Source organism: Arvicola amphibius, chromosome 1 (assembly GCF_903992535.2).
Source record: "Arvicola amphibius chromosome 1, mArvAmp1.2, whole genome shotgun sequence".
In the NCBI taxonomy this organism is placed as follows: Eukaryota; Metazoa; Chordata; class Mammalia; order Rodentia; family Cricetidae; genus Arvicola; species Arvicola amphibius.
The window spans coordinates 79,570,341-79,598,335 of NC_052047.1; the positions used below are offsets into that span (position 1 = coordinate 79,570,341).

Below are 27,995 nucleotides of genomic sequence, written 5' to 3' on the forward strand. Positions count from 1 at the left end.
TGCTTATGTAAGTAACAATGTATCCCTGAACTTTACGACCTGAGAGCTGATCTGTTTTCACTGCGTTGGTTTGGGCTGAGGAAGCTGAGGCCCAGAAAGGTTACATGATTTGTCTCTGGTCGCACTGCCTAAAATACTTTGACATCCAGTTGAAAAAATGTGAATCCCCGAGAGGCACAGGGATTTCTAGCCCACAGTTTATCCTCCTCATGGCTGAATCTATATTTAGATCGTTGTGTAATCCAATGCACCCACATGGCTATTAGATATAGCTTCACACAGAAGGCACTTGCTTTATGCGGCCCTAGGTTCGGTCCCCAGCACTGCAAGATAAATAAATAACAGGACATGGACGCAGCCTCGTCATTTGTGTGAATGGAAACTGATTGTAGAAGGCCTTGATATTTAATCTGGTTTCCAGTCTGGAAGGCTATGGAGTAGGGACAATGAAATCACGAAGGCATGCCAAAGTCAGCGTAATTTAGTCGTGATTGCCCGCGACAATACTCTGTAGTCACTGAAGATTGTAAGGCAAGAATGCTGTCTAGGGAAAAGAAATGCAGAAATATTAGAGCATGTTATTGTTACTGTGACTTAAAAATAGTGCATAGGGCTGAGGATGAATGCATGCGTCCCTGGGTTCTATCCCGTGGTGACAACGACAACTTCTCATGGACTTTGAGGACCAACCAATGTTAGCTCTGTGCCGAGGTTGAAAAGTCGGCCCCAAAGATTATGTCTTCACCATCCATTTGCCTAGAAAGATCACAGGGTAAGTGCTTCAAGCAGTGCTCTCTTTAATTTCTTCCAGGGTGCTAATCGCTCTGCTTTCCTTCATTTCCTTCTCAGGCTGGATGATAGATGCCGATAGCCGCCCAAAGTTCCGAGAGTTGATTCTCGAATTCTCCAAAATGGCCCGAGACCCCCAGCGCTACCTTGTTATCCAGGTACCAGGTCACAGTATGCACTTCCATTTCCAAAATTCCTCCGATAGCTCCTGATACCACTGTGGTGGTCCAGCACAGCCTGGGGGACACTTTCCTGTTAATAAATCCGTCTCTGTATTGGAGCTGCTTCAGTTACAACCCAGTGATTCTGAACTACATTGGGATCAGCAGTGGGTCCCACCCAACTCCAAGTTGCCACGCCATTTGAGCAGTCCTACCTGGACCCAACCTGTTCCTCCCATTCATACATCGGTCATCTTACATTTTGGCTTATTAGAGCCCTGACGTGGCTAAACAGAGAAGCAAAGCTTCACTGTCATGGCTTCCATCCCTGACTCTGTATTCATCCTTGTGCCTCGTGTATAACCAATCATCCCATTTCCTTATCTAATTCTGAAATAACAAAACCAAGGTCACTTGACTATGTGGATTTTAAGTGTCAGTAAAATAATACGTGCAAAGCGCATTGCGTAGCATTGTGTAGGGGACAGTACACTGTTCCCAGTGCTTCTTTTTCTCCTTTCTCTAAGTGGTTGCTCATATACAGGCTGTCAGAATCAGGAGATTTGTGGGTTTGTTCCATTGCAAAATATCCACACTTTAATATGGAAAGAGCTGTGTGTGGATCTGAGAACTGCAGAGTTTTCCCGATAACTAAACTAACAAACCTGCAGGTGCCTGTTGATAAAGACCTTTACTCCTGTAGGCAGAGAACAGAAAAGCAACTCCGTTGCCCCTTCTAATGGTCTCAAAATCTCTGCACCAGGGGGATGAAAGGATGCATTTGCCGAGCCCGACAGACTCCAACTTTTACCGAGCCCTGATGGATGAGGAGGACATGGAAGATGTGGTTGATGCCGACGAGTACCTCATCCCACAACAGGGCTTCTTCAACAGCCCGTCCACATCTCGGACGCCCCTCTTGAGTTCGCTGGTATGCTCTCTCTCTCTCTCTCTCTCTCTCTCTCTCTCTCTCTCTCTCTCTCGCTCTCTCTCTCTCTCTCTCTCTCTCTCTCTATCTCCTGATTTAAATTGATTTGGTTTCCATTTTCTAGACTATATTTGGAGAAAAAGAAGTAACTTTTAACAAATGAAACCTAGCATCATAACCAATAGTTTATTTAGTCATTTTGTTGCCTTGTTTTTTTTTAAACTGTCATTCAAGACAAAAATTCTCTTCTCCAAAATACATTTGCTTTCACCCAAAGCAGTAAACACCTTGAAATATTCCTCTCTGTGAGACCTACCTCCTGCATCTGCGGGAAATGGGTGAGAATGGAGCATTGTACCATGAACAACATTGCTGTTTTTTTTTTTTCCAGAGTGCAACCAGCAACAATTCCACTGTGGCTTGCATTAATAGAAATGGGGTATGTATGAACATGATATAAACCTGAATCAAATAAGCTGGTTTTCAAGCCCTGTTACTCAGGGAATGTGCCCATCTCTGCCCACAATCATACGGACCTTCCTTCCTGCGTTTTCCACCTCATAGCTTCTTTGACTGGGACCCTAAGGCCAGGAATTAGTGATAACTTATCACGTGACCGCAGGAGGTGTGATTCATAGGCAGCCAGCATCAGCCTCGCCTGGCAGCCATTAGAAGTGAAGATGTTCAGGCCTCCAGCAGACCCACTAGCAGGATCTGCGTGGGTGCCACCAGTGTAGGCACGAGCCCCCCCAAGTCACCCTGAACACAAGGAAGTGCAGCGCTTCCGTCTGTGCCTGCGCTGTGCTGTCCGAGAGCCACCACACCACTAATTCCATTTTAAATAAAGCGAAATAAAGCATGAAAGTCAGCTCACCACACATTCCAGGCGTTCAGGGGCCACATGTGGGCTGGGACTGCCTTATTATGGAAGGCAGATCCCAAGGTGCCTCCATCCCTTCAGGACATTCTGTTAGATGTACTGACATGGTCTGTCTCTAGCCCATTGGACTAGGTGTCCCTTCAGAGCCTTTCAGAAATCTGCTCTCCCAGACTCAGACTCCAGCGAGTCTACTCTGTCCGTGTCTGTGACAGTCTGACTATGTAGCCCATCTGGCCTTGAACTCACAATCCTCACGGCTCAGCCTGCTTAGCTCTGAAATCGCAAGCACATGCCAGCCACTTGGACGTGCGTTTTAACAAGACCGCAGGCGAAGTTAATCTGTAAGGAGGTCTGAGTAATGAATCATCACTGGAGTAACCTTGCTGAATTCTCTTCCCAGCAGAGCTGTCGTCTCAAGGAAGACGGCTTCTTGCAGCGGTACAGCTCCGACCCCACTGGTGCCTTAACGGAGGACAGCCTAGACGACACGTTCCTCCCTGCACCGGGTGAGTAGCTTGCTCAGGAAGAGGTCATTGGCCGTGGTGTCTACTCTCATTTCCTCAGGCAACAGCGGGGAGCTTCTTTCCAAGTCATCCAGAGGGAGAGACTGGCAGACGTGTCAGAGGGAGTGAGAAGAAACAAAAGAAACTAAATGTGCTGTGGGGACTGTGTCCAACACAAGTTACAGTTCGGTTTTTCACACACACACACACACACACACACTCACACCCTACACATCTTCCTTTAAATTTACAAAAACCACATAGGCCCGCTGTTTTGAGAAGAACAGAAAATCTCACAGTTTCTTTGGTAATCTCCATAGGATTCCCAGAACTTCCTTGCCCTCTGACGTCACATGTCTCGCTGAAGATGTTTGCAGAATTCACCAAAATTCTGGGGTCATGAAATTCTGCTCTGGGAATCTTTGGACAAAGCTTTGCTAATTCATATGTACTTTCTTTTTCATTTCAGAATATATAAACCAGTCTGTCCCCAAAAGGCCAGCAGGCTCTGTACAGAACCCTGTCTATCACAATCAGCCCCTGCATCCAGCAGCTGGCAGAGACCTGCATTATCAAAATCCCCATAGCAACGCAGTGGGCAACCCTGAGTATCTCAACACTGTCCAGCCTCCCTGTGTCAGCAGTGGATTTGACAGCCCTGCCCTCTGGGTTCCAAAAGGCAGTCATCAAATGAGCCTGGACAACCCTGATTACCAGCAGGACTTCTTTCCCCAGGAAGCCAGGCCAAACGGCATCTATAAGGGCCCCACGGCTGAAAATGCCGAATATCTACGCGTAGCACCACCAAGCACTGAGTTTATTGGAGCCTGACATGGAGGGGTGTCACACCAGCTATAAAATCTCCAGACTTATCGTTACCCCAGGACCAAGCCATGGCAGCACCTCCACTTCTAACAGCCATGCCCATGTTGTGCCAAATGTCAGACCCTCGGACTGGTTTGCACCAGTAACTTTGATGGGCTCTGTCTTTGAGCCGAGCAGTGGGCTCCTCCCCTGACGCGCTTTGGGAAGTTGAAGGTACATTTTTTTTAATCCTTCAAACTGTGAATATTCTACAAAAAGGCATCCATCATGAATGTAGTCCATTGGGACAGAAGTTTACCTCATGGTGAGGTGCATGGGGAAGAAAACACACATATGGAGATTTGCTGCACAGGGACCTTTGGATTCTTATTTTCTTTATTGATTTGATTCATGGGCTCTTCCAAGAAGGAAGGAGCTTACTTGCGGTATGTATTACACAGAGTTGCCTGGTACCAACTGTGACCAGTTGATTCCACAAGCTCTGCTTCAAGACATTTCTGTGGCAAGACAACTAAATATACAAGAAGGCCTGCATGCCGTGAGCAGGCAACACTTGTACAACCTTAAACCATGGCAGGTACAATAGGATAAGCCACTTTGTTACTTCCTGGGGCTGGGAGAAGGAGGAGGAAGGGGTAGAAGTTCCCCCTCAGACTTGCTTTTGTATGAAACTGTCCCCGGTACTTGCACGGCTGGCTTACCGGTGGTTTCTAGCTATCAGGCCTCCTTGACCTCCTTGTGTTTTCTGTTTCACTGTTTGGAGCTGTAATAGGCATTCCCGTCTTGATTTCGTAAAGTCAACAAAGAGCAGTATTATCAGAACAACCATGATTCCACATTTGATCCATCAGAGTTCTAACCAAAGGCCTTTAATTAACATGGGGTGGCCAGGCAACACTTCTTAGAGGACTATAACCCAAAAGTTTAGTCTCGGCATCAGGTCTGCTGAAGCGTGTATCATGAGACTACAGAAATGACAGGACTCTTCGAATCCCTTCTGCCTTCACCCCTCTACACTCCAAAATCAGTGTAAACCACACAAGAAGAATCCTTTTTGTATTTTTATAAGTGTTTACTGGAGATGTGTAAGTGGCAAATTGTCACCAAAGTTTTCTTTCCCTTTGAGAGAAATTATCTAAGCTACTCCATAGTAAGTGGCAGCCCAAGGTAAGCTCCATATGCAGGTTCCGAGAGAAAGACTGTTCAGAACTGAGTGGAACTCAAGTGGCAAACTTGCAGTAGGAGTTTGCAAGCGACAACAATGCTTCCATGGATGCTTCTGGGAAGAAACCCATCTCAAAGTAACCCCACTGTCATTGGTACATCCAGCTTCTCAAGGTCTCAATGTTGGTTCTTAATTTGCTCTTCCATGCAGCCCGGTTAGTTAATATCTGTCTTTGGTAAACAATACTTTAATGTTCTTGGTATCCATCCCTTCCCATTCATCAAGGCGTGGATAGAAATGGCCTTATAAACACTAATCCTAAAGCAAAATAATGAATGCCAGATAAGTTGTCTGAGCCAGGCACCAAGAGCACAGAGCAGACATGGTGCATTCTGTGTGGGGAGATCTAGAAAGTTCACAGAGGAGATAATACTACCATTATCTTCTGAGATAAAAAAAAAAGTCTTAAACACTAGCAAAATGAAAAGTATGTTTCCTTAGAGAATTCAGCCAAGAGAGCAATGACGGGAAAACTCTACTACTAAGTCAGGTCCAAGGCCAAGCCAATCATCGTGCTGCTCCCTCGAGCCTGGGAATGAGGCTTGCAGCATCCTGAGTTTCCTAACTATTGTCCACTCCTGGCAATGTCAGGTTGTCATTCATGAAAATAAGTAGAACACTAAGCAGCATTTCCAGAGATGGACATTCCATGCCATTCCATGCCAGGCTATGCCACGTTGATCGTTTATCCACCAGGAAGGCAGAGGAAACATTTAGCCAGGTGTTTGTTCAAAACTGAAACTCAAAATGCCCCTGTCACTTGTCAGGGGCAGGCGATTGGTGAGGGAAAGCAGGAGAAAGCCAGTCAAATTGTAGCAATGAAATCTTAGTATTTTTGTACTTTGAAACACTTTTCTTATAACAAAATAAAGTAGCAAAAAACATTCAAACCTGCTTTTCTTCTTATTTAAATATTTTGCATAAACTTTAGGTGTTGTCAAGGTTAGGATTATGTTTGCCAACATGTCCTCACTGTATCTGTGCAGGGAGGGATGGAGCTGGGAGCGCTGCCTTGCTGACCCTTTAAAGCAGTGGTACTCAACCTGTGGGTCAGGACCCCTTCGGGAGTCAAATGACCCTTTCGCGGGAGTCAGAAAACAGATAGTTACATTATGATTCCTAACAGTAGCAAAGTTGCAGTTATAAATTAGCAGCGAAAATAATTTGATGGTTGGGGGGGCCACCACAATATGAGGAATTGTATAAAAAGTTTGCAGCACCAGGAAGGTTGAGAATCACTGCTTTAAAGGAAACTTAGCAGCCACTGGTGTAAAAAGAAAGCCCAGAGAGGAAAGGCACCATGCTGGGACCATCATTTCCTTCCATTCCTGGCAGCCCTGACTCAGCTTCACTCTTCCATTAAATAACCAGACTCATGTGCCTCCCAGGACATCCTTCTACTAATTGTCTATCAGTCCAATCTTAGATTAACCTTTCCTCTGCCATGGTCCCACCCTGGCTCTTGGGCAGTTCTTGGGAAAATAAATATAGGGACCTAACACTTACAATGAGCACAAACGTTATACATATGACCTACAAGGAGCCCCCATTGTTATACCCTATGAGAGTTACTTTTTACCCTCACGATGGGAAAGGATAATCTTTGAAATCCTAAATTTTCTGTGAGTCCTTCTACCGTGAACTTCATCGATGGAAGACCTGGGGAGGCATCAAATCTCATTCTTGCTGTTTAGGCATGTGTTAAACATCCTTTGTGCTGTTCTTTAGACTCCCAACCCATCCCCAAACTGTAGACATAAAAGAGTCTTGGACTCATAAACACTAAAGGACTGGGGCTGGGCTACCATGAGACATTTCCAGCAGGTAGAGTGTGAGCCTAATTCTTAGCCCATAGAGTTTTCAGAGTACCACCAGGATATCCCAACCAAAAAAAAATCAAAGTTTCAGGAGCCACTGCTGGAGAAAAAAAGACTTGAGAAAGGGACCCCCATCACTCACGAATGGCGGCCCCATCTACAGCCACTAATTTTAGTCTTTGATTACAATTGTCTAAGACAAAGCTGGGACAGTCATGTACCTGTTCCCACCCTCACTGCCAAGGAGAGTTCACCGAACTGCTTAGGAAGATTTCCCCAGACTCTACAGTTTAATCCAGTTGGAATTCCTGAGATGCACCCCCAGCTTTGATTCTAATGGACAGCCTGGGACAAAGTCTGCATCTGCACCATCTTCATCGTTTCTACAGGCCAGCCACCGTCCCCACCCTGCCCAAAGTCAGAGTGGAATAACAGGGCCTGGGTAGGGGAGAGACTCCCTGACACATGGAAAGCAAATTTGCAGTCACCACTATGCCTGTGACTTGGTCACAGTGTGGCCTTTCCAAAATCCAACCCCTCCCCACTTATTTATTTATTTTTTCAACATCATAACCTTAATCCTGAAAGGGGCAAATATCTAAATCTGAGTCTTGCTAAAGTTCTGGGACATCTTGCTCAAGTCCTGGGACATTTTGTGTTACCTAAGAAACAAGTCCTAAACACCGACCTCCTTCCCACCTTCCACATTGAATGAGCTGGTCCCACTTAAGAGCAGATGTTAAAATTTTGCTTAATCTCTCCTTTCTTTTGATTTTTTTTGTGTGTGTTTTGTACAATCACATAATGACCTGTTTACATTTCCTGGCTTGGAGGCTGTGAAACCTTAACCCCTTCCCCCCTTTCCCAGCCACGCCTGCGGTTCCAGAGACAAACATCTTTGTATTCTCAGAGCCACATTTAGACAGCATTTGTAAATGCGGGTGTATTTTTGTAACTTTTTTTGCAGTGTATTGTCCTCTTTATGAAGCACTGAACTTTGTAAAGTATATTTTTTTAGGGAATTCATTTTTTAACTAAAAAAAAAACTGCATGCTTTAGAAAAACTGCAATAGAATCAAACTTTGAAATGAAAATCTTTGCTTAAAAATGGTTCTGCAGAGGTGATGGGGAGAAGTCTACCTTCTCTTAGGCGAGTGTGCAACCTCAGGGCCGAGCTAAGCTAGGTAGGTCCTTGCCACAGTGAAGGAGACGAGGGTCATTTCAGAATCCTTACAGGAAGAAAAGACAGACACAAGCTTACTGCTAGTCTGAGCAGGAGCTGCGGGTTCTGGGTTAACATAAGAATTACTGCCAGCTCTCCACTACTAGAAGAATTTCAATGCTTGTCATTATCAGGTCATCTGCCAATATGACCTTGTAAATATAAGAGATTGCGTAACACAACACTTCGTTGGTTTGCATATGCTAATACAACATTAACTCCAATTATTTTGTTTTTACATTTACAAATGTCATTCACTTACTACTCTATACTAGAAGTGTCTGGAAATCCATACTAATATTTATGCTGTTTGGGTTACTCAATGTATTTCTGAAGTCTATCAAGTGCAAACATGGTCACGAAAAAGAGGGCTCTGTTGGGCATGCATGTAGCATAAAATCACCTAGGTTGGTTTTAAAACCGCTGAAACCTAACCATATCCAAGAATAATCAAATAAAAATCTCTATAGGGTAAAATCTGAGAATTTTTACTGTTTTAGAAAGTCCCAAGTCCCTTCTAATGTACAGACGAGGTTAAACATCACAAGCTTCAGGATGAGCCCTGAACTCACAGTTTTCTGTGCAGATACAAATGATGTCCAAACCCAGAGAATCCTACATCTGCTCGTCAGCATCTCACTGTTAGGGTGTCATGTCCAGAACTGAGGCTGCTGTCCAGGCGTTAGAGGGTAAATAAAGTATCTAGCCAATGAGCAAGAGGCAAAGGAATTGTAACACAGACACCCCACCACCATTTTTGTGTTGCCTAAGCAAACTCTATTGAGAATGGATGGTCGTAAAGACAAGGTATTACACTGTGTATGTAGCCACCATTGTCGGCCACCTGCTAACAACCCACTAACCTCCATTTTCCAAAAGGAAAATCTTGCCCTACTGTTTTGACCACAAAGGAAAACTTCAGGACAATTACCAAATACTTAGGTGACTTTTATAGGAATAAAACTCCAAGAACAGGAATTTTACATTAACACACACACACACACACACACACACACACAGACACACACACACACACTGAAGCAGCTAATCCAGACTATCCTGCCATGTACATATGTACAATGATCCTCTGACATCTAAGCCTGTCTTGCCCGAATTACCAGCAAAACTGCTAGGAGTCAATACCCCCAACAACAGCAGAAAAATATAAGAATTTAAGTTTTTATGTCTTAGAAGCATATTATTACTTTGAGAATTCAGTTCCTGACTCTCTTGACTTGAGTACAAAGTATGGTTGCTATGTAACACAATGGTGTAGAAAAAGCCATCCCAGGATGTAATGGCTGCTCCTAGACATGATGACGTGGTTGGTTAACACCAGGCAGCAGTTATTTCAGGTCGGTTTCATTCAAGCAATTGCTTTATAGCTTTTTCTATGGCATGTTTTAACTTTGTAGATGAAAGCAATATCTGTACAAATGCGAAGCAGGATCTCTTTTACATACTGTTGATTAGAACATGTTGAGTGTACATTAAGTATTAAAGATTTAGGTCTATGTTCTTCATTGTTTGCTACTCCTAAGAACTTAGTCATTTTGCATTCTTTCTTAACACTGTGGTGTTGGTTTCTGCTTATTTTTCCATATCTGACTATAGATATTCTTTCTTGAATTTTTTCCTTGTTTTCAGATTGGTTTTAATTTGACTTGCTGATGTTGTGGTGCCATGTGGCCCAATAAGCTGTATTCCCCGCCCCAACTGAAAACTTTTTTTAAAAAATTAATAAACCTTATTTTCAGAGAAGATTTAGAATCATAGCAAAATAGAAAAGTGCAGGAAACAACCATATTCCTCCTGTCCCTGCATGTACACCCTCGCCGTTGTACACATCCTTACTGCAGTAGCCAAATAACTGTAGGAAAAACGTACAAGTCACTTCAGAGACTGCACTTTGTTTCCCAGGTTCTGCTTGTGCTCTTCGGATACGATGTGATACCTTTCAGGCTTTCATATTCTTGATAGACAGGTAGACGTACCACAAAAACAAAGGGAAGGCAACCTATTGGTGACACAAATTGTGCTGCAGAAGAAAACAGCTTCCAGAAACCCAGAGCTGAGGACTGAGCAGCACTGAGGACCTAGTTTGGCAAGCGCAGGGCATGAAAAGGAGGCTCTGCTCATCAGCTGGCCCAGGAAGGCTGCGAAGTCAGTCACCCCGGCCCAATGAGTGGACTATGGGGACTTAGGTTCTTGACTCTCCCGCAGGTTGACTCCAGAGAATAAGCCAAGCACTTCATTCCCCAACTTTCCCTCCACCAGCTGTTCCCACACAATGATCTATCTTGTTTCTCTTCCACAGGAAGCTGGGCTTTGCTGGCTGCAACAGGGCTGGCTCTGAATCACTTCCAGGAAAGCCACTGATGTAGCTCAGTGTTTTTCATTCGAGACACTCTCGGTCCTTTACAAGTGTGGAGTTGGGCCATGTAGAAGGCAGTCTCCAAGACCACCAGGTCCATGACAATAAGCTAGTGAGGAGCTTCCCAGCCTTTTCCCTGGGCCTAGAATCCAACGGAGGAGTTTCCCATTCCCGCTTTCATAGGAGTCCCCAGGTCCCAGCAACCAATGATGATTCACACTGTAAGCGCAGGTGCTAGATGATTGGCTCTTTATTCCAGCTTCCCCCTCCCGGGGAAGGACGCATCTTATGGATGGGAGAGGCCTTGTAGGGAACAAAAGTGTCCCCATTGTCGGAATTGGGGATTGAAGGGGGCACAGCCCAAGGTGCCTGGTCACTGCATATAAAGGCGCCAGAGCAAAAGGCTCGTTCAGTGCTCTACTCAAACAGCCTCTTTCCTGGAACAGAGAGGGGTAATGGTTTTAGTGGAGGGAGTGGCTGAGGAAGGATCAGCCATCCTTCTGCTTCTCCAAGACTGCACGAGGTCACCCTTTGCTGCTTTTATTTTGGCGGAGGCTGTTGCCTTAAAGGTTTCCATATTCCCAGAACCCTCTCCCCAGTCTGCCTTCGCTGTGTAACAGCCTTCACTGAACCTGAGCGGAAGAGGAACAAGGGGCCAACAAGGATACTTTAAGCTGTGACAGAGCTTCCAATGCCTTATGCTCCCACTCAGCTGAACTGTTCCCGCATGGGCAAATGTAAGAAATGACCCAAGACATGCTCTAATAGTCAAGAACAAAATGAGGGGATTTGGAGAAGTAGGCGGGGTTTTCATGGCCCATCACTGGAAAAAGCTAAGATGGAAATTTTTATTACTCTTTGAAAGTGTGTGTGTGTGTGTGTGTGTGTGTGTGTGTGTGTGGTGTGTGTGTGTGTGTGTGTGGTGTGTGTGTGTGTGTGTGTGTGTGTGTGTGTGTGTGTGGTGTGCACATGTGTGAGTGCACAGGCCGAAGGACACCACTGGCTCTCCTGCTCTATTACTATGTGTTTTTCTTCCCTGAGATAGAGTCCAGTAAAACAACCAGCAAGACACAGCAATCCTTTCGTCGGCATCATTTCACGACGCCGAAGTAACAAGCACGTGCCCACACCTGGTTTTTTATATGGGTGCTAAGGGTTTGAACTCGGGTCCTTATGTTTGTGCAGAAAGTGTTAAGCCCTCCATTGTCTTTTGAGTGACTTGGCAAAGTTTCAAATAATATTTTTTAAGTGTTTTAGAATATAGAAAATAATGAGGATCTTTAATTCAATATAGAAAGAGAATAGTATGAAAGAAAGAAGGAATGAATGAAAGACAGAAGAGGGGGAGAAAGGGAGAAAAAAGGGGAGGGAGGGAGGGAGGGAGGGAGGGAGGGAGGGAGGGAGGGAGGGAGGGAGGGAGGGAGGGAGAAAAGAAGGAAGGAAGGAAGGAAGGAGAGGAAAGAAAGATGACAAAAAATCCATTTGGAAATATAGATGCTTTCTAAATGAGCTACAGGAAGTTGAATCATTTATTCCAGAAACTAGGGAAGTTCAACACAAGCATTTTGCTTATTTGCAGAAGGCAGCTGATAAGGAAGGTACTGGCAGATGATCACATATCATTCCATAAAATACAATCTCACTTAATGACTTGATAACTTAGGAATGGAAAACATCATCTTTAAGTAAATAAATACGTCTGCCAAAAACCTGACACCTTGTGTAGAAACCAGACAGGACGCATCGTTACCATTTCTGCTCAAAACTGTACAGACATTCCATGTGCTGAAAACAAGAAGCTTAGTTTTCTGTCACCATTTTTTTTTTAAATGCCCGACATAAATTACTTGGACAAAGAACAGAACTATTTTGCCTTGTGGTTTTAGGCATTTTGGACCATGAGAAGCTGCTCTGGTTGCTGCGGCCTGTGATAAGGTAGAACACCAGGGCAGAGCTGTAGGGCAAAGTCCTACAGATCCATTCCTAGCCTAGAGGAAGAAAGAAGATGGGGAAGGATAAAGGGGAAGGGAAGGAGACTAAAAGGAGAAGGATAGAATGAAAATTAGGGTGAGAAAAAGGAGTAAGAGGGAGTAAAAAGGGGCATAATCTCCCTAACAGGATGCCCACTGGGCCCTCCCTCTCAGTCACACCACCCTAGACACCGAGTCTTTAACACACACCTCAAACCACATGATATATAAGCTAAACTATGGCAACAAGAAAAACACATGAGAACACAATGTATTTGCATCTTTAGAATATAGTGAGCAAAAGCCATGCCTATGGCAAAATCCAGACAGCAGCGTGGCTGTATAAATAGTTTTATTGACTATGCTGCTTTTTAACTACCAGAGCAGAGTTCAGTAACTGAAAAAAAGATCCTGTGACCTGCAAAGCCCAAACTAATTCCTCCCTGGCCCTTCACAGGAGAAGATTATTCACCCTAAAAGAACTTAAAAAAAATAGGAAGACTATCAGTAGGGCTAGTATGTGCAAATGTATCAACAGCTTTCCCTTTATTGGTTAGATAATGACAAGCCTAAATAACATAGTGGGAAAGAACTCCATTGCAAATAGTAATTAGAAGCTGGAGAGATGACTTGCAAGGTAAGAACACAGATTGTTACAGAGGACCTAAGTTGGGTTCCAGCACCTGCACTGGGTTGCTCCTCACCACCTATGGCTGTAGATCCAGGGGGATCTAAGGCCTCCAGCCTCCACATGGACCTGCACTTGTGTGCACACAGCCACACACATACATACGAAGACATAAAAATCAATACTTTCTTTTTCATAATTTTGAGAATTTAATATGATTATTGTATTTACATCATTTACACCATTTCCCCTTCCCTCTTCAGTTCCTTCCACATGGGGGTCCACAGAAGTGGGTCCACTCCACCTTGACTGAAGGTCAGAGAGCTTAAGCCTACTCTTGCTCTTCCAAAGTTATTGACAAGAAGTCTGACTTAAGGAGTGGCTAAAAGACATCCTGACCTAGGGTATGGTTACTTGGTGTTTTGAATAATGATGGCCTATAGAGGTGGACCCACTCCACCTTGACCAAAGATCAGAGAATTCAAGCCTACTCCTGCTCCTTCAAGGATATGACAGGAGATTTTTTTTTTCTGGTTTTTCGAGACAGGGTTTCTCTGTGGCTTTGGAGCCTGTCCTGGAACTAGCTCTTGTAGACCAGGCTGGTCTCGAACTCACAGAGATCCGCCTGCCTCTGCCTCCCAAGTGCTGGGATTAAAGGCGTGCGCCACCACCGCCCGGCTATGACAGGAGATTTGACCCAGGGAATGGTTGCCTGCAGAATGCTTGGTCTAAGGTGTGGTCATTACATGCCCTGCCTGAACAACAGAGTACTTAACTAAAAGATATTGCTGATTGATATTCCAAGTATTGAAGCGAATAATTAATTGTTCTATCTGTCCTTTCTGTCATGTTAAAGCAGTCCTGTATCTTCTTCCCCCCTTTTTTAGATTGAGGTCTATAAGCATATGAAAAATAAACATGAGCGTATTCAGTATTCACTGGGATGCCCTCCCGGTTCTATCCTATGTCTCTGTATTTCTTCATATCTTTATTTCACCTAACTTTTCTAATCCCTATGTACCTACCCTGGAGCATGCGAGCCCATCGAGGCTGGACCCCGACGCTCCCATGCCTTCTCTCGCTTCCTCTCAAGTTCACAACCTCTTCTTCTTCAATTATTATTGTTACATAGGTATACATACAACTGTTTTGGATAACCAGTTAGCATTGAATAAAAAAACTGGTTCTTACTCTCAGCAGTCATTGATGCTTCATCTAGGAGTGGGCAGTTGAGAAATTTATTCCATCCCCATGGCTTGCCATTGAGTGATGTCATTTATGCAGGTCTTTAAGTAACTATGTTGAGATTTCACAGATGCTACGTCCCTGTCATGTCTTGGAGGCACCGCCCCCCAGCAAGCGTTCTGCTGGTGACCCTCTGGCTTGCCATTTTTCCACCTCTGCTTTTGCAAGTTTCCCTTGAGCCTTAAGTATAAGAGCTGTGCTCTAGATGCACCAGCTGGAGTTGGGAACGCTGTGATTAGTTGTTCTCTGCAGGTTGACCAATCATCTCCTGTAATTGTCTCCATGTGCTGCAAAAAGGAGCTGGGCCTTTATTGCCTCTCAGAACTTGACAGTGAGACCCTATTACTAAAGATGCCACACACTTCAGACACCAGACATGGAAGAATTGAGCCAAAACTGACCTAGATGGCTTTTCCCTGAGGATCAGCTTTCATAGTATCAGTGGGTGCTAAGCAACCTGCTAAAGGAGACTAGCAATCAGTAGTCCTACCTAATTTGTAGTCACACCTACAAACCACAATAACAATCAGCATGGTAAACTATCCACAGCGGTACAATAGTGGCATTTTTAACATTATGGTAACCAAGAGCTATCTAATTGGGTCTAAGTTCCACTCAATAGAAGGTAATTCATGCCTGGTACAGTAAACCTAGCCAACTACCTATGCTAGAAAGGTCACAGGCACTAAGGAGAGCTCACTATTGACATTTTCATAAACAAATATGTAATGTCTAACTGTATCCAAAATAGTTATCCTTATACCCACAGATAAAATACATCTTTGTAAAAATGAAACCATCATTAAATGAAAAAGTGGGTAGAATAAACATAAATGTACAGAGACAGGAAAGATTCCCCAGTGGTTAACAGCACTTTTTGCTCCTCCAAAGAACCCAGCTTTGATTTCCAGGAAACACAGGCAGTTCACACCCATCTGTAAAGCCAGTTCCTGGAGATGCAAAGTCCTCTTCTGACTTCTGTGTACACTATACATATATATGCCATGGGCATACATGCAGGCAAAGGACTCATATGTACAAAACAAAAATTTTTAAATGCACACATAAACTTCAAGATAAAACATAAAAGCTATAAAACTTGGATCTAGCATAAAAGAAACTTGAAAGGATATATTGCATTCATAAGTGAAAGAATATTATAAAGATATCAATTATCCCTGAATAATACACAAATTCAATGCTATTCAAGGAGAATTTCAATGGTTATTTTGGGAAACATGAGTTTTAGAACTTGGAATCAAAAGCAGGAAATTTACCAAAATAGCCAACAATATTTGGAAAACAATTGGGTAGAAAAGCAACGCTATAAAAAAATACACCATGCAATTAATAATTAAAGTTATATAATGCAAATGTGGTCAGAAAAGCAATGAATAGAAAAGTACAAACTATGAAATTGATGCATGTACATGGAAATGTAGCATATAATAGAAATCAATATCTCCAGATATTAGAAGGACAAGAGATTGTCTAAAAATGGCTTTGGATAAATTTTCTACACTTTTGAAACTTAGAAACCTATTTCACAGTTTACTAAAAATGAATTCCACATGGGTAGAGCATCCGTGGGCTTGCTTTCAATCTTAGGATAGACGCTTGCTCTAAATGGCTACCAACGACTTCAAAATCTTTTTTTAATAAAAAGTTACCAACTCACTCTTCTAATTATTTTTAGATTCTGAAAAACAAAAATAACTAAACACAGTAGAGAAGTTAAAATGTGTCTGAGAAGAAAAACTTTGAGATATGTGAACTAATATCCTAAAAGATGAGAAGAATTCCAATGTAGTAAACTCCGTAGTAAAACTTGAAACACTCCCCCCTAAAATGTTCAGTTTGTTAGGGATAATTAGTGGAAAATATGCTCATGACGTATGTTCAATTTTACTAGCGATCAAAATGCCACCCAGAACTAAAGGATAATGCCTGTTGCCACACGTTTTGAAGAAAATTCCATGGGTTGCTGAGAAGAACGTGTATGTGGATGGATAATGCCCTGCAGATTTCTATTAAATCTGATATGTGATGTCATTTAATTTCCATTTTTCTCTTCTTTTGGGGGGGAAGAAGATTCGTCAATTGATGAGAGTGGGATATTGAAACCTCCTACTGCCATTATGCTGATGTTACGTGATGACTTTACATCTAATAGGATTTAAAAAATAAAATTCAATGCACCTGTGTTAGGAACATACATGTTTAGAAGGGTGATGTCCTTTTCATGTCTTGTTCCCTTAATCAGTCTGAAGTGACCCTTTTATTTTTTTCTCTCCAGTTTTGGTTTGAAGCATATTTTGTCAGATATTAGTACAATGATCCCTGCTTACTTCCCACATTCATTTTTTTAAAGTGTGTTTTCCATCATTCTGCCTTAAATAGTATCTCCCTTCTGTGGTAAGGCACATGTCTTGGAAGAAACAGGTAGACAATTTCTGCTCTTTGGTCCAGTATACGAGTCAGTGCCTCCTCACCAGGGAGCTGAGGTACTTGATACTCAGAACTATTATTGAAAGGTATATCTGTTATTCTTTTGGTCCCCGCCCCTTTCCACGCCCACTCCCAGCGACCTCTGGTCTCTCGGAGTCATCCTGAATCTTTTCTCTTCCCTCTCCCTCTTCTCACTGTCCCCTTTTGCGCGTGCACACGTGTCTTTGTCTCTCCCCCTTCTCTCTCCTCTCTCTCTCTCTCTCTCTCTCTCTCTCTCTCTCTCTCTCTCTCTCTCTCTCCCGCCCTCCCTCCCTCCCTCTCCCCCTCCCTCCCTCCCCCCCTCTCTCTCTCTCTCTCTCTCTCTCTCTCTCTCTCTTTCTCTCTCCCTCTCTCCTTTAATAAAGCTTTATGCCTATTTTTGTGTCTGTGCTCACCCACCGCCCTGGTCACACGTGTTTCGTGAGTCTCCGCGCAGCTACGCCAGCCCACTGGGCTGGCAGCTATGCGCAGCTGCCCAGCTACTATCTTTTTAAGAACAAAAATATCGATTCCTGCCACGTTGTTGATTTTGTAAGATTTGGTTTTGTCCTCTTCCTTTCTGTTTGCCTATGACTCTACCATGGTTTATGGTTTCGTGTGGCCTCATGAATGGATTTATTTTTCTCTTCACCCTGAAAGATTCCTCAATGTATTATCTACAGAGCTGGTTTAGTGATCATAAATTCCCATAGCTTGTTCTTACCATGGGAAATTTTTATTTTTCCTTCAACTATGACAGACAGTTTTGATTTTTCTGGGATTTCACCTAATTTATTCTCACTAGATGCCATTTCTGTAGGTTTCATAAAATTTTGGGGGGGCTGGAGAGATGGCTTAGAGGTTAAGAGCATTGCCTGCTCTTCCAAAGGTCCTGAGTTCAACCTGGTGACCTCTTCTGGCCTGCAGGCATACACACAGACAGAATATTGTATACATAATAAATAAATAAATATTTTTTTAAAAAAAGAAAAATTTTTGGAGGAGTTATGTTATCTTGTTTTGTGTGTGTGTGTGTGTGTGTATGTGTGTGTGTGTGTGTGTGTGTGCTTCTTCTGTTACTCCTTTGGAATTTATACAACTGGTGTTAATATCTTTGCTTGATTTACGTTGTTGTTGACTATACGTTCTCAGTTGACATATTTGCAGTTTTGATGTAGGACTTGGGTGTGCTTACATTCACTGCGTAGCTGAAAGGTGAAGTCCTTGGATTTCTCTCACTCTAACCAGTTCTAGGTGATTCTGTGTGCAGGAGGGGTAAAAGAGAGCTGTTCGGACGGGTGAGTCCTTTCTAGGTAGCTCCCAGCATGCTTACATTCTGTCATAGCTCTTTCTGGCCCTACAGATCTGGTGACTATGAGGATCAGATCTTCCCTTGATGTTCCTGCTAAGTTCTCCCAGGCTGTTCTATTTCTAAGCTGGTATCCGACAAGGCTGCAGCAGAGACGGCTTCCAGCTGAGCTCCCAATCTCAACTCTCTTCCCTCCTTCCCATCAAAGATCGTGGTTATATAAGTTCATCCACAGACCTTTTACTTTGAAAAATAAGAACTCACTGTACCTTATCTTCAAATTTTAATTATGTGAAAAGCTTATACCTACCTGTATGTATATTTACCAACATGTATGTATGCACACACAATCTAGAGACTATATAACACTATTAATGTCAATCATTAATAGGTAAGAACTCTAATAAGAAGAGAGAAATATGTTATAATGAGGTAGCAAGATGGAGACTTTACCCATTATTTTATATACTTCTGGTTGAAGTTTTGTAACATGTATTATTTTTTGCAATTATGATAGGACAACATTTAATATATGTCACTGAATATCCTTTCTCCTTCATTTATCAAAACTACATGTGCAATGATTCCTTGCTTAATTTTCTCTTCTGAACTCTTCATAGCGAAGTCCTAAGGTTGGTGCCTCTAACACTAAGCCACCCACTGGAAGAGAATTCCATCTAAAAGGATCAGGAGTGTAGAGACCATAATGCCCACATTCTTGAGAAGAGCAACAATAGGACAGGTAGACATAAGATGACCAAGGCCATTGAAAGAGACAATGTCGTAGTCAGCCTGGGCTGCCTTAACAACTAGGGAGTTCTCACAGCAGACATTTTCCTCGCTGTGCTGGAGTGAACCTCCAAAGCCGAGCTGTTGTCTAGGTCACTGGGTGGTGAATATTCCCTCCCTCTGTTTGCAAGAGGTGTGTGTGTGTGTGTAGACTTAGGAAAGAAGGAGGAGAACAGATGTTCTCTGTGTTCTTTTAAACCCATCCTGAGGTGTCCACAATCATGACCTTGTTATCTACTTCACAAAAGCTTCATCCTTACTCCTTCCTCATTGCTTGGGATATTAGGACTTCAACACATGTATCTTGGAAAGATACAAATATTCAGTCTGAGTAGACAGACTTTTTTTTCATTTTATGTGCAAGAAATTAAGGGAAAATAAAGGATGTTTTAAAAGAGTGTGTATTCCATCATTTAAATGACATTCAAATATAGCGTAGAATTTCCTTTTCTTTGACTAATACTAATCTCGGTCTTAGCTATTGGGACTAAGAGCTTGAGCGCATCGCCTTTTCAAAGTTAGAAAATAAAATATAAGTGTACTTGTTACAGACCACCACCATTATTGAGATTTAGAATTTTTAATTTTTTATATAAATGAGTGTTTTATCTAATGTGTATGCATGCATCCAGGGTGGGTGACTGGTGCCCAGCCAGAGGGCATCAGATCCCCTGGAACTGGGTGATTGTGAGCTGCCATGCAGGTACTGGACACAAAGCCTGGATCTTCTGCAAGAACAGCAAGTGCTCTTAACCACTGAGGTGTCTCTCCAGCCCATGCAATTTGTTTTTAAAAGTGAATTTGAACAGAAGAATTTCGAGGCCATTTCCCCAAACATATTCATTACGAACAGCACAGCGTTTCCTGAAGCCATTCTCAACCCATTCTCACATCAGCGGGGAGGAAGGGATGCGTGGCTGGAAAACAAAGAATTGTGAGGCCAAGACAGCTCTGCAGCATGCAATACCACAGGGAATTCCACCAGTCTACCTTTCTCCAAACACAGAGAACAACAGAGAGCCTACAGTCTGAGGAATGAACCCTGCCTTCAGCTACAGTCTCTAGGTGATGTCAAAGATGCTCAAGGACTTGTAATAGATGTCTGTCTCTGATAGGAATGTCGATAGTCAAGATGGCTATTCGTGCATGAGTAGGGCCAAGGGGACATAGGACATCTCTGTGCTTTCCTTTCCATTTTCCTGTGACTGACAAAGTTAGTTTAATATCCTTAAAAGAAAACATTATGTTTATATTTTAAACAAAAAAAATTGTATCACCAGTAGATACTTCTAGACCCCCATGCCACTCAGTTTTCTCCTTGCCCTTCTTGCCACATAAGAGGATTTTACTTCTCTGAAAGGGAGCTGGGCAGGTACATGCCACTTGGTCTAACTGAAAGGCAATGAAGGAAATGACCCATGAAATAGCCCACATGAGGCATTCTTTTCAAGACAATTCTATCCATCCATAGTGTAAGATAAAGCCTGTGCAGAAACAGGTTCAGAGAAGCCCGCCCCAGTCTCTGTCCTGACCCAGAGGTGTGACCTAAAGCTTGCACTCCACGGGCTGCACTCCTCTGGAACCCATGGCAAAACTGCTTACAACCCCTTCACTCTGCTCACACCCAGACCGTTTCACTTCCGCATAACCTTTCTCTCCAGTACAAAACTCTGCGGAGGTTGCTCATGGTGTGAGTTATAATGCTTTCGTACCCATCCACAAAGGGCAATTCTTAGTTTTCCAAACATAGCTTTTAAATGCCCATTCCATGTTATTTGTTTCATTTTTTTTTTCAAATATTCCCTTAGAACGTCATCCAGGTTAAAACTACACGTTCAGATCTGGTTCCTGGGAGGGAGGGTTATTTGCCAGTCCATTATTATTTCTCTCCACAATATTACTGAGTACCTGAGATGGGTCAGAATTGTGTTAGAACCTAGAGATTTCACTGGAGCAAGGCTAGCAATGTCTGGCTTTCCTCTTTACTTTGAAGACACTCTCAGTCTGACTGGGTGTAATAAACAGTGGTCCTTTAGAATGCTTTCATAACTATACCTCTATCCCCATGTGTACATTAATATTGAAATTTTTATTGTACGGATTGACCACTAAAATGGAAGGCATCTTAGACTCAAGGATTATGCCACATTAGTCACTATGTTTCTGGTGCCTAGAACGGCTATTGGCACATAGTGAGTGTTCAGCGAAGGCTGAGGTTAGGAAGGGCTGAGGACACAGAAACTCCAGTGTATCCATGCTGGCCTAGTCCTGCTTCGTTAACAGCCAGTCCTTCCCTTTGGTCCAGGATGAGACAACACACATAGTGACTTTCTCTTTTGTTATGAAATGAATTTGTCCATAACCTAAGAGAGGTATCTGTGCAGATTGGAAGAACCAACAGCGCCCTGCTGGGAAATCTTTTCAAGAGAGGGTCTGCTGCACATCTCAGGTGAGCAGGCTGTGTCAGGAGTTCCTCACTCACGCACACTGCATCCGCTCCACCTTGCAAGGACTCTTTATTTCTCCCCACTTCCAGTTTTTCATAAGTGTTGTCATATTTAATCCTTAATATCTAGATCCACCCAATATGGTTATACACTAATGAATCTTTGTTTTTTAAAGTAAAGCTATACAGAATATCTTAGATCTTGTTCAATAACAAAGATAGTTACTCTATTTATAATTCTGAATCTTATTCTTCTCCTTCGGCAAAACATCTTCAAGAACTCTACTAAAGCAGAAAACCTGTCCAGGTGTGGTCACCCACATCTTTAATCCCCGCACTCAGCAGGCAGAGGCAGACAGATCTCTGTGATTCGGAGCCAGCTTGGTCTACAAAGTGAGTTCCAGGACAGCCAGGGCTACACAGAGAAACCCTGTCTCAAAAAACCACAACAACTAAAGCACAAAACCCCAGATAGTGCTTTTTAAATAATACATAATATTCTATAGAATGATCACAACTTACTCTAAAGCATCTGTCTCCCTGTTGATAGTTTGTTCCAATACTATGAACAACATTTCAATTAGTATCTTTTGCTCCCTCAGGGGCTCTGGGATGAGGCTTGGCTCAGGAAAACGGTGTGGGGGTGTTATAACTTAAGAGGATTCTGTCAGATTGCCAGAAGAAGATGAGGCAGCATTTCTTCACATCCTTGCCAATTGTTGTTACCAAATTTTAAAATAGTTCAGGTTTAGTGGAGCTTCTTGGCTTGCCTTGGCTTGTACATTTTCCTAGTGAGAATAAGCAGCTTTCCTCTTTGTACAAAACTATAGCTACTTTATATACAATTTAACAACTGTAAATATATATATATTTAATATATATATATATATATATATATATACTTTCACACACACCCCATTTAGTTACTTTAATGGCCTTTTTTTCCTTACTGAGATGCCCATGTCTTTTATCTGACTAATAGAAGCTCATCAATTTAATATTGTCACATCTAATTTTATGATCACACAGATTACATACATTGTAAATATTATTCCTCGTGCCTATAGTGAAGAAGAATGAACTTTTAAAATATTGCATTAATGGTTTTTGTTTGAAGCTCTACGCATCTTGTTTTTTAAAGTCTTGCTTGAGCTGGAGAGACAGTTCTGCCGTCAAGAGTGCACTTTGTCTTACAGAGGATGTTAGTTAGAGTTCTATGTTGGGCAGCTCCCAACTGCCTATAATCCCACTCCAAGAAATATTATGTCTCTGACCTCTGGGGCACTTGAACTTGCATGCACATACCCACACACATACACATAATAAAAAAATAAAATAAAATACGTCTTTAAAAGTTGTCCTTTTCACCAAAGACAAATATCCTCTGTGCCTATGTCTTCATCTCTTTTCATTTTCTACTTTATGGTTTTCAACAGAACAGGGCTCCCCATGTGGCTGCTCGCGCATCATCTGAGCATCCCAAGCACAATCCTCAGGTGGCAGGTCCTGGCCTGTGTTCCAGCCCACCCGGTCAGCTATCCTCAGTGGCCATCCGTTCACATCCTCTCCACCATCTCCTTTGGCTCCCAAGGTTCCAGTTGTCTGTGAGAAGAAAAAAAAAATCCTTCGAAGCATTCTGAGTGCTGTGCTGTTTTCAGTTTTCCAGAACGGACTTCAGGGATCCTGCAGAAAACAAAACAAAACACAAGGCCACCCCTGCCACCACCCACGGAGGCTGAAACCTGAGGACTTGGCTTGTGGCTTAGTTGGTAAGAAGTCCGTGTGATCCCTGGACAGCCTTTATAGGGTTCTCTGCTGTTTCCTGGCAGGAGTTAGCAGTGGGTGGCAATGAGAGGAGCTGAAAAGTCTTGGCAGGGCTCTGAGAATGGATGAACTTTTAAAGAGGAGTTCTCACAACCCGTTAGCAGCCAAAATGGGAAGAAATCATCCACATAGGCATTGTCTCTTGTCCCTCGCAGCCAGAAAAGGGTTCCCACAATGCTCTGGTACCTGGGAATGCCTAGACTTCTTCAGAGTTGGGACAGACTTACAGTACTGCTTTTTTGCTTAGTTTGTTTTAAGAGAAGAAAGGTATTTCTGGATATTCCTATCACAGCCTCCACCGTGATGGTTGGAGCGCAGGGTAGTTGAACACATGGTTACCAGTCGATGGCACCATCTGGGACGGTGGTGTAACCTCGCTGAGGACGTTCATCATTAGGCGTGGGCTTCGAGAGGTCTTAGACTCGGGCTAATTCTAGTTCCGGTTATCGACTCCTGCTTGTAGTTGAAGATGTGAGTACAAAGTTTCCCACTCCAGCTGCCGGCTGTCACGCTACTGCCACTATAATACACTCTATCCGGAAGTGTAAGCCAAAATAAACTCTCTCTCTATAAGCCACCTTGGTCATGGTATTTTAATGTAGCAACAGAAAAGTGACTAATACAAACGTAGGTGCTGGAGAGCAGGGTGTTGCCCTGAAGACTCTGACGGTGTTGATGCTTTGTTTTGTTTTTTGGAGGGAGGTGGAAGACTTCGGAACTTCGCATGAGTAAATCAGTTGAATGCTGCAAGCATAGGTGACTGGGGCCACTCCAGCAGGAACCTGGAAAGCAATAGCACTGACAGTCATGGAACTGATGGACAGCCAGCTCAAGAGGTTTTAGAGCGGAACAGCATCAGCAACTGGGCGAGAGCCCAAGCTCGTGACCATTTGGGAAAGATTCTGGCTGCCTTCTACCTGTATCCTAAGAACCTGACTGAGACTAAATTGGAAATTAATGGGCTAATTTCTTTGGCTGCTCAGGTCATCAGGCAAGACTCTCCGCCTAGGCTACCAGGCATACTGTGTTGCTTTCCAGCATCAGAGGGGCTTTCGAGATAGTTACTGCACCTCCAGGTGCCAAGTTAAAATTTAAGGCCAAAAGACAACAAGAAGGATAGAGGAGTGGAATGAGTGAAGCCGCTTCATGTAAGGAATAAGGCATTCTAGAAGACTGGTTGGGGACCGTCTGCCAGGGAGGTGGACACGGGCGATGAGGGCGTCGGAATCCTTGAACACGGTTGTGTTTCATCCATGTGGACTTGCGTGACCACTTACCTCTCAGGATCAAGACATTTCTGACAGCTAAACTGGAGTTAATGTTAGCAGAAAATAGCATGAAGATGTGCTACCACGTAGGTAACAGAGAACTTTGCAGAAAGCAGAAATGGGTCATGCTATTTCTCCCAGATGCATTTAGTTTAGTTCTCAGATGATATCTTAGCCTGCACTAGTAAGAGAGGGCAATTCCAAGATTTTCCCAGTATCCACAACACAGATCTTATAATCAAAAGCATTTCCCTTGTCTTTGAATGCACATAACTTCAGCCTCAAACTACTTAACATTTGGTCTCAATAAACAAAAGTCAGTAAGAAAATGGTGTCCCCAAACCCTTTGAGCACAGATCATCACAGTAGAAGCTGCGTGGTCAGGTCTCAGATCTGTGAGCCACTCATACGCGTCCTTGAGAGAACTTCCCCCTGATTTATCATATGTAAAATGAGACAGGATCTGGTAGTCTGCACTAAAATCTTTTCCTAGTCCACCATTCTAGTATCCTTTAGTTTAAAAAAATAAGACTATAGGAGCATAACTGGCAGACTCCACCATGAGAGAAGGACCACATTGCCTGTCCTACATGTACATGTTCAGCAGCCAGAGATGTCCCACTATTGTGTCAATCTGCTTTGCTGAGACTGTGTTTGGGTGGGAGGTAGACCAAGGATATTGATAGATGATGGGAGCTTCCGTTTTCCTTTCTTCTCGCAAAATAAAATCATTGTGTGCACCCACCCCTCTGTGTGGGCTATGGTTAGTCTTAGTTGTCAACTATATATAATCTAAAATCACTTGGGAAGAGGGCCTTAATAAGGAATTGACCTGCAAGAATATAGAAGGGTGAGTATTATCTCAGTTATGTTCATTGAGATGAGAAGGCTCAACCACTGTGGGTGGCATCATTCCCTAGGCAGAAGACTGTGAACTATTTAAGAATGGAGAAAAAATATAAGCATACATTAATTCTCTCAGGTCTTGAGTGTAGCTGTGACTAGCTGCTTCAAGTTCCTGGTACTTGACTTACCCTATGATAAACTATAATAATCTGGAACCGTGAGCTAAAAGAAACCCTTTATCCCCTCAATTGCTTTTGTCAGGATCTTTATCTCAGCAACATAAAAAATACTAAGACAATGTGCATATTCCAGTAACAAAGACACTTTGTGGCAACTTCAGAAGTCTGGTATTCTAAAATAAAGGGAAAAAATAATCTGTAGATATTCAATAGCTAAGTATCATTTCAACTCACCAACAGACAAAGAACATACTTTCTTCTTCTTCATCCAGGGAAAGACTCTGAATAGGAACCTGGCATATTTCATATTTCCCCTATATGATGAGGGGTTTGGACTAGAAACCTCCAGAGACCACCTACTTCTAAAGGATCTGATTGCCAAGATACATACTTGCCATTAAAAGGGATGAAAATTCCTATTTAAAACAATTTAAATGTATAGAAGAAATCTGGGTCTGTGTCAAGGATATTCATCAATAGGATAGAGGGGACAGGGCATGAATTAAAACAAAGTATGATAGCACATATGTGGGTAATTACATCAATCACTTAGTATTTAAAAATATCTTTAAAAACTAATAAAAATGCGTGGAACACAAGAATTATACCTTTTAATCATCATTCCAAGGTCAAGTATCAATAATCCTGTTGTCATTTCCTGAAGAATAAAACTGTATTTTGAAGGCAATAGTTTACTTTCTTGACAACACACCTGAAAGGCCAGCTCTGGGATCGGAACTGACACCTTGCTCAAAGTGCCTACTACTGAAGCAGTGACACCAGATGGCTTGTGTGGTGGCAAAGAGAGCAAGCAAGCTTTCCATAGCTGTCATAGGTCTGTTTAGCTGTACTGCTCGTCATGGTGGGGATGTGCTTGCCTAAGCATAGGATTCAGGCCTGCACTTCCCAGAAAGTCAGCTTTCTCCCATTATCCCTACTGCAAACAATGTGGTAGGCCCGGTGGCATAAGCGGATAACTCCCGCTGCTCAGAAGTCCAAGGCAAGTGGATCACAAGCTCAAGGCTCGTTTTGGTGACAGAGTGAACTCAAGGCTGTCTGGAGCAGCTTAGACCCTGTCTCAAAAGGATATTTATGGTGAAACCATTTATGGTAGAGGATTGCCTAAAGTGTGAAGCCTTGGGTTTGATCTCTGCCACTTCAAGAACTTTTAAAAAGTGAAGTTTAAAAAAATAAGCATTATTGGGAAGAGAGGAAACTGAGAAGAGTAAGTTATGAGCTACAGTTATAGGATGGGATTCACATGGTGGGAAAGAGCCTTTTTGCTTACATTTTGCATTCTCTATCTAAAAAAATTCAGAGCTGGGTTGAACCTAAAGTAGCTATTCTTAACCACAAGGGTTTCCAGTGAAGTTCTGGAAAGAGTTTTACAAGGCTCTGTGAAATGCATGCCAGACACTCTGGGTTGCTTCTAGATTTACTGGAAAATATGCAACGTGTCTATATAAATGAGCATCATCATTTAAAGAAAAAGTGATGCTGAGGAATATTTTTCTCCTTGTCTTCCTTCCTTCATTCTATGCTAGGGATGGAACCCAGAGTATTTTACATGCTGGTAAGTGCTCTACCACTGAGCTACTACATTTCAGCTGGACTTTATAGACACAGCTATTATTTATTTATTTTTATCAGTTTCAGGTATTTTGGAGTGTGCTTACCAAGTTCCAGCATAATATAAAACATTAGAAAATCTTAAACTATAAGCACCAATGATATGTGTGTACTATGAGATCTTTCTTCCCATTAGTAGAAAGGAATTAACTAGCTATTCAGCTGTTTGAATTACAGTTCAGGGGAGTGAAAATACAGCTTCACAGGACAACTGAAACCTGGGGAAGTGACAAATCCAAAGAGAGACATGCTGGGGAGGATGCTCATTCATTCCCGGCTACCCAGACTCCCAAAATAACCATACAGAAATTGTATTAATTAAATCACTGCTTGGCCTTTCAGCTTATGCATATTTCTAGCTAGTTCTTATGTCTTAAATTAACCCATATCTATCATGTCATATTTTACCACAAGGCTTGTAGCCTACCAGTAAGGTTCCTGCTGGTGGCTCTTTCTCCTCTGGCATCTCCATGGATTCTCCCTGACTCAGCCTACTCTCTCCTCCTCTATCTGCTTGGAATTCCCAGCTTGCCCTAATCTGCTAAGTCAATAGCCGAAACAGCAGCTTCATAATTAACCAATGGCAATAAAACATATTCATAGCATACAGAGGGAAATCCCACATCACATCCCCTTTTCCGTGTAAATAAAAAGAAAAGCTTTAACTTTAAC

At 42.7% G+C, this 27,995-nt stretch overlaps 1 protein-coding gene across 4 annotated transcripts in view; it reads left to right on the top strand.

Annotated features, from left to right (window-relative positions):
- Nucleotides 1-6,201, top strand: part of Egfr (epidermal growth factor receptor) — a 173,597-nt gene extending 167,396 nt beyond the window's left edge. For 2 of the 4 annotated variants that reach the window (XM_038326971.1, XM_038326987.1), the window contains exons 24-28: nucleotides 850-947; nucleotides 1,714-1,881; nucleotides 2,270-2,317; nucleotides 3,159-3,264; nucleotides 3,731-6,201. In XM_038326971.1, coding sequence (XP_038182899.1) covers nucleotides 850-947; nucleotides 1,714-1,881; nucleotides 2,270-2,317; nucleotides 3,159-3,264; nucleotides 3,731-4,092 — 782 coding nt within the window. In that variant the 3' untranslated portion in view covers nucleotides 4,093-6,201. Of the gene's footprint in view, nucleotides 1-849; nucleotides 948-1,713; nucleotides 1,882-2,269; nucleotides 2,318-3,158; nucleotides 3,273-3,730 lie in introns of those variants that run through there. The other 2 variants (XM_038326979.2, XM_042054959.1) reach the window with 2 other exon arrangements.
- The last annotated feature ends 21,794 nt before the right edge of the window (nucleotides 6,202-27,995 follow it).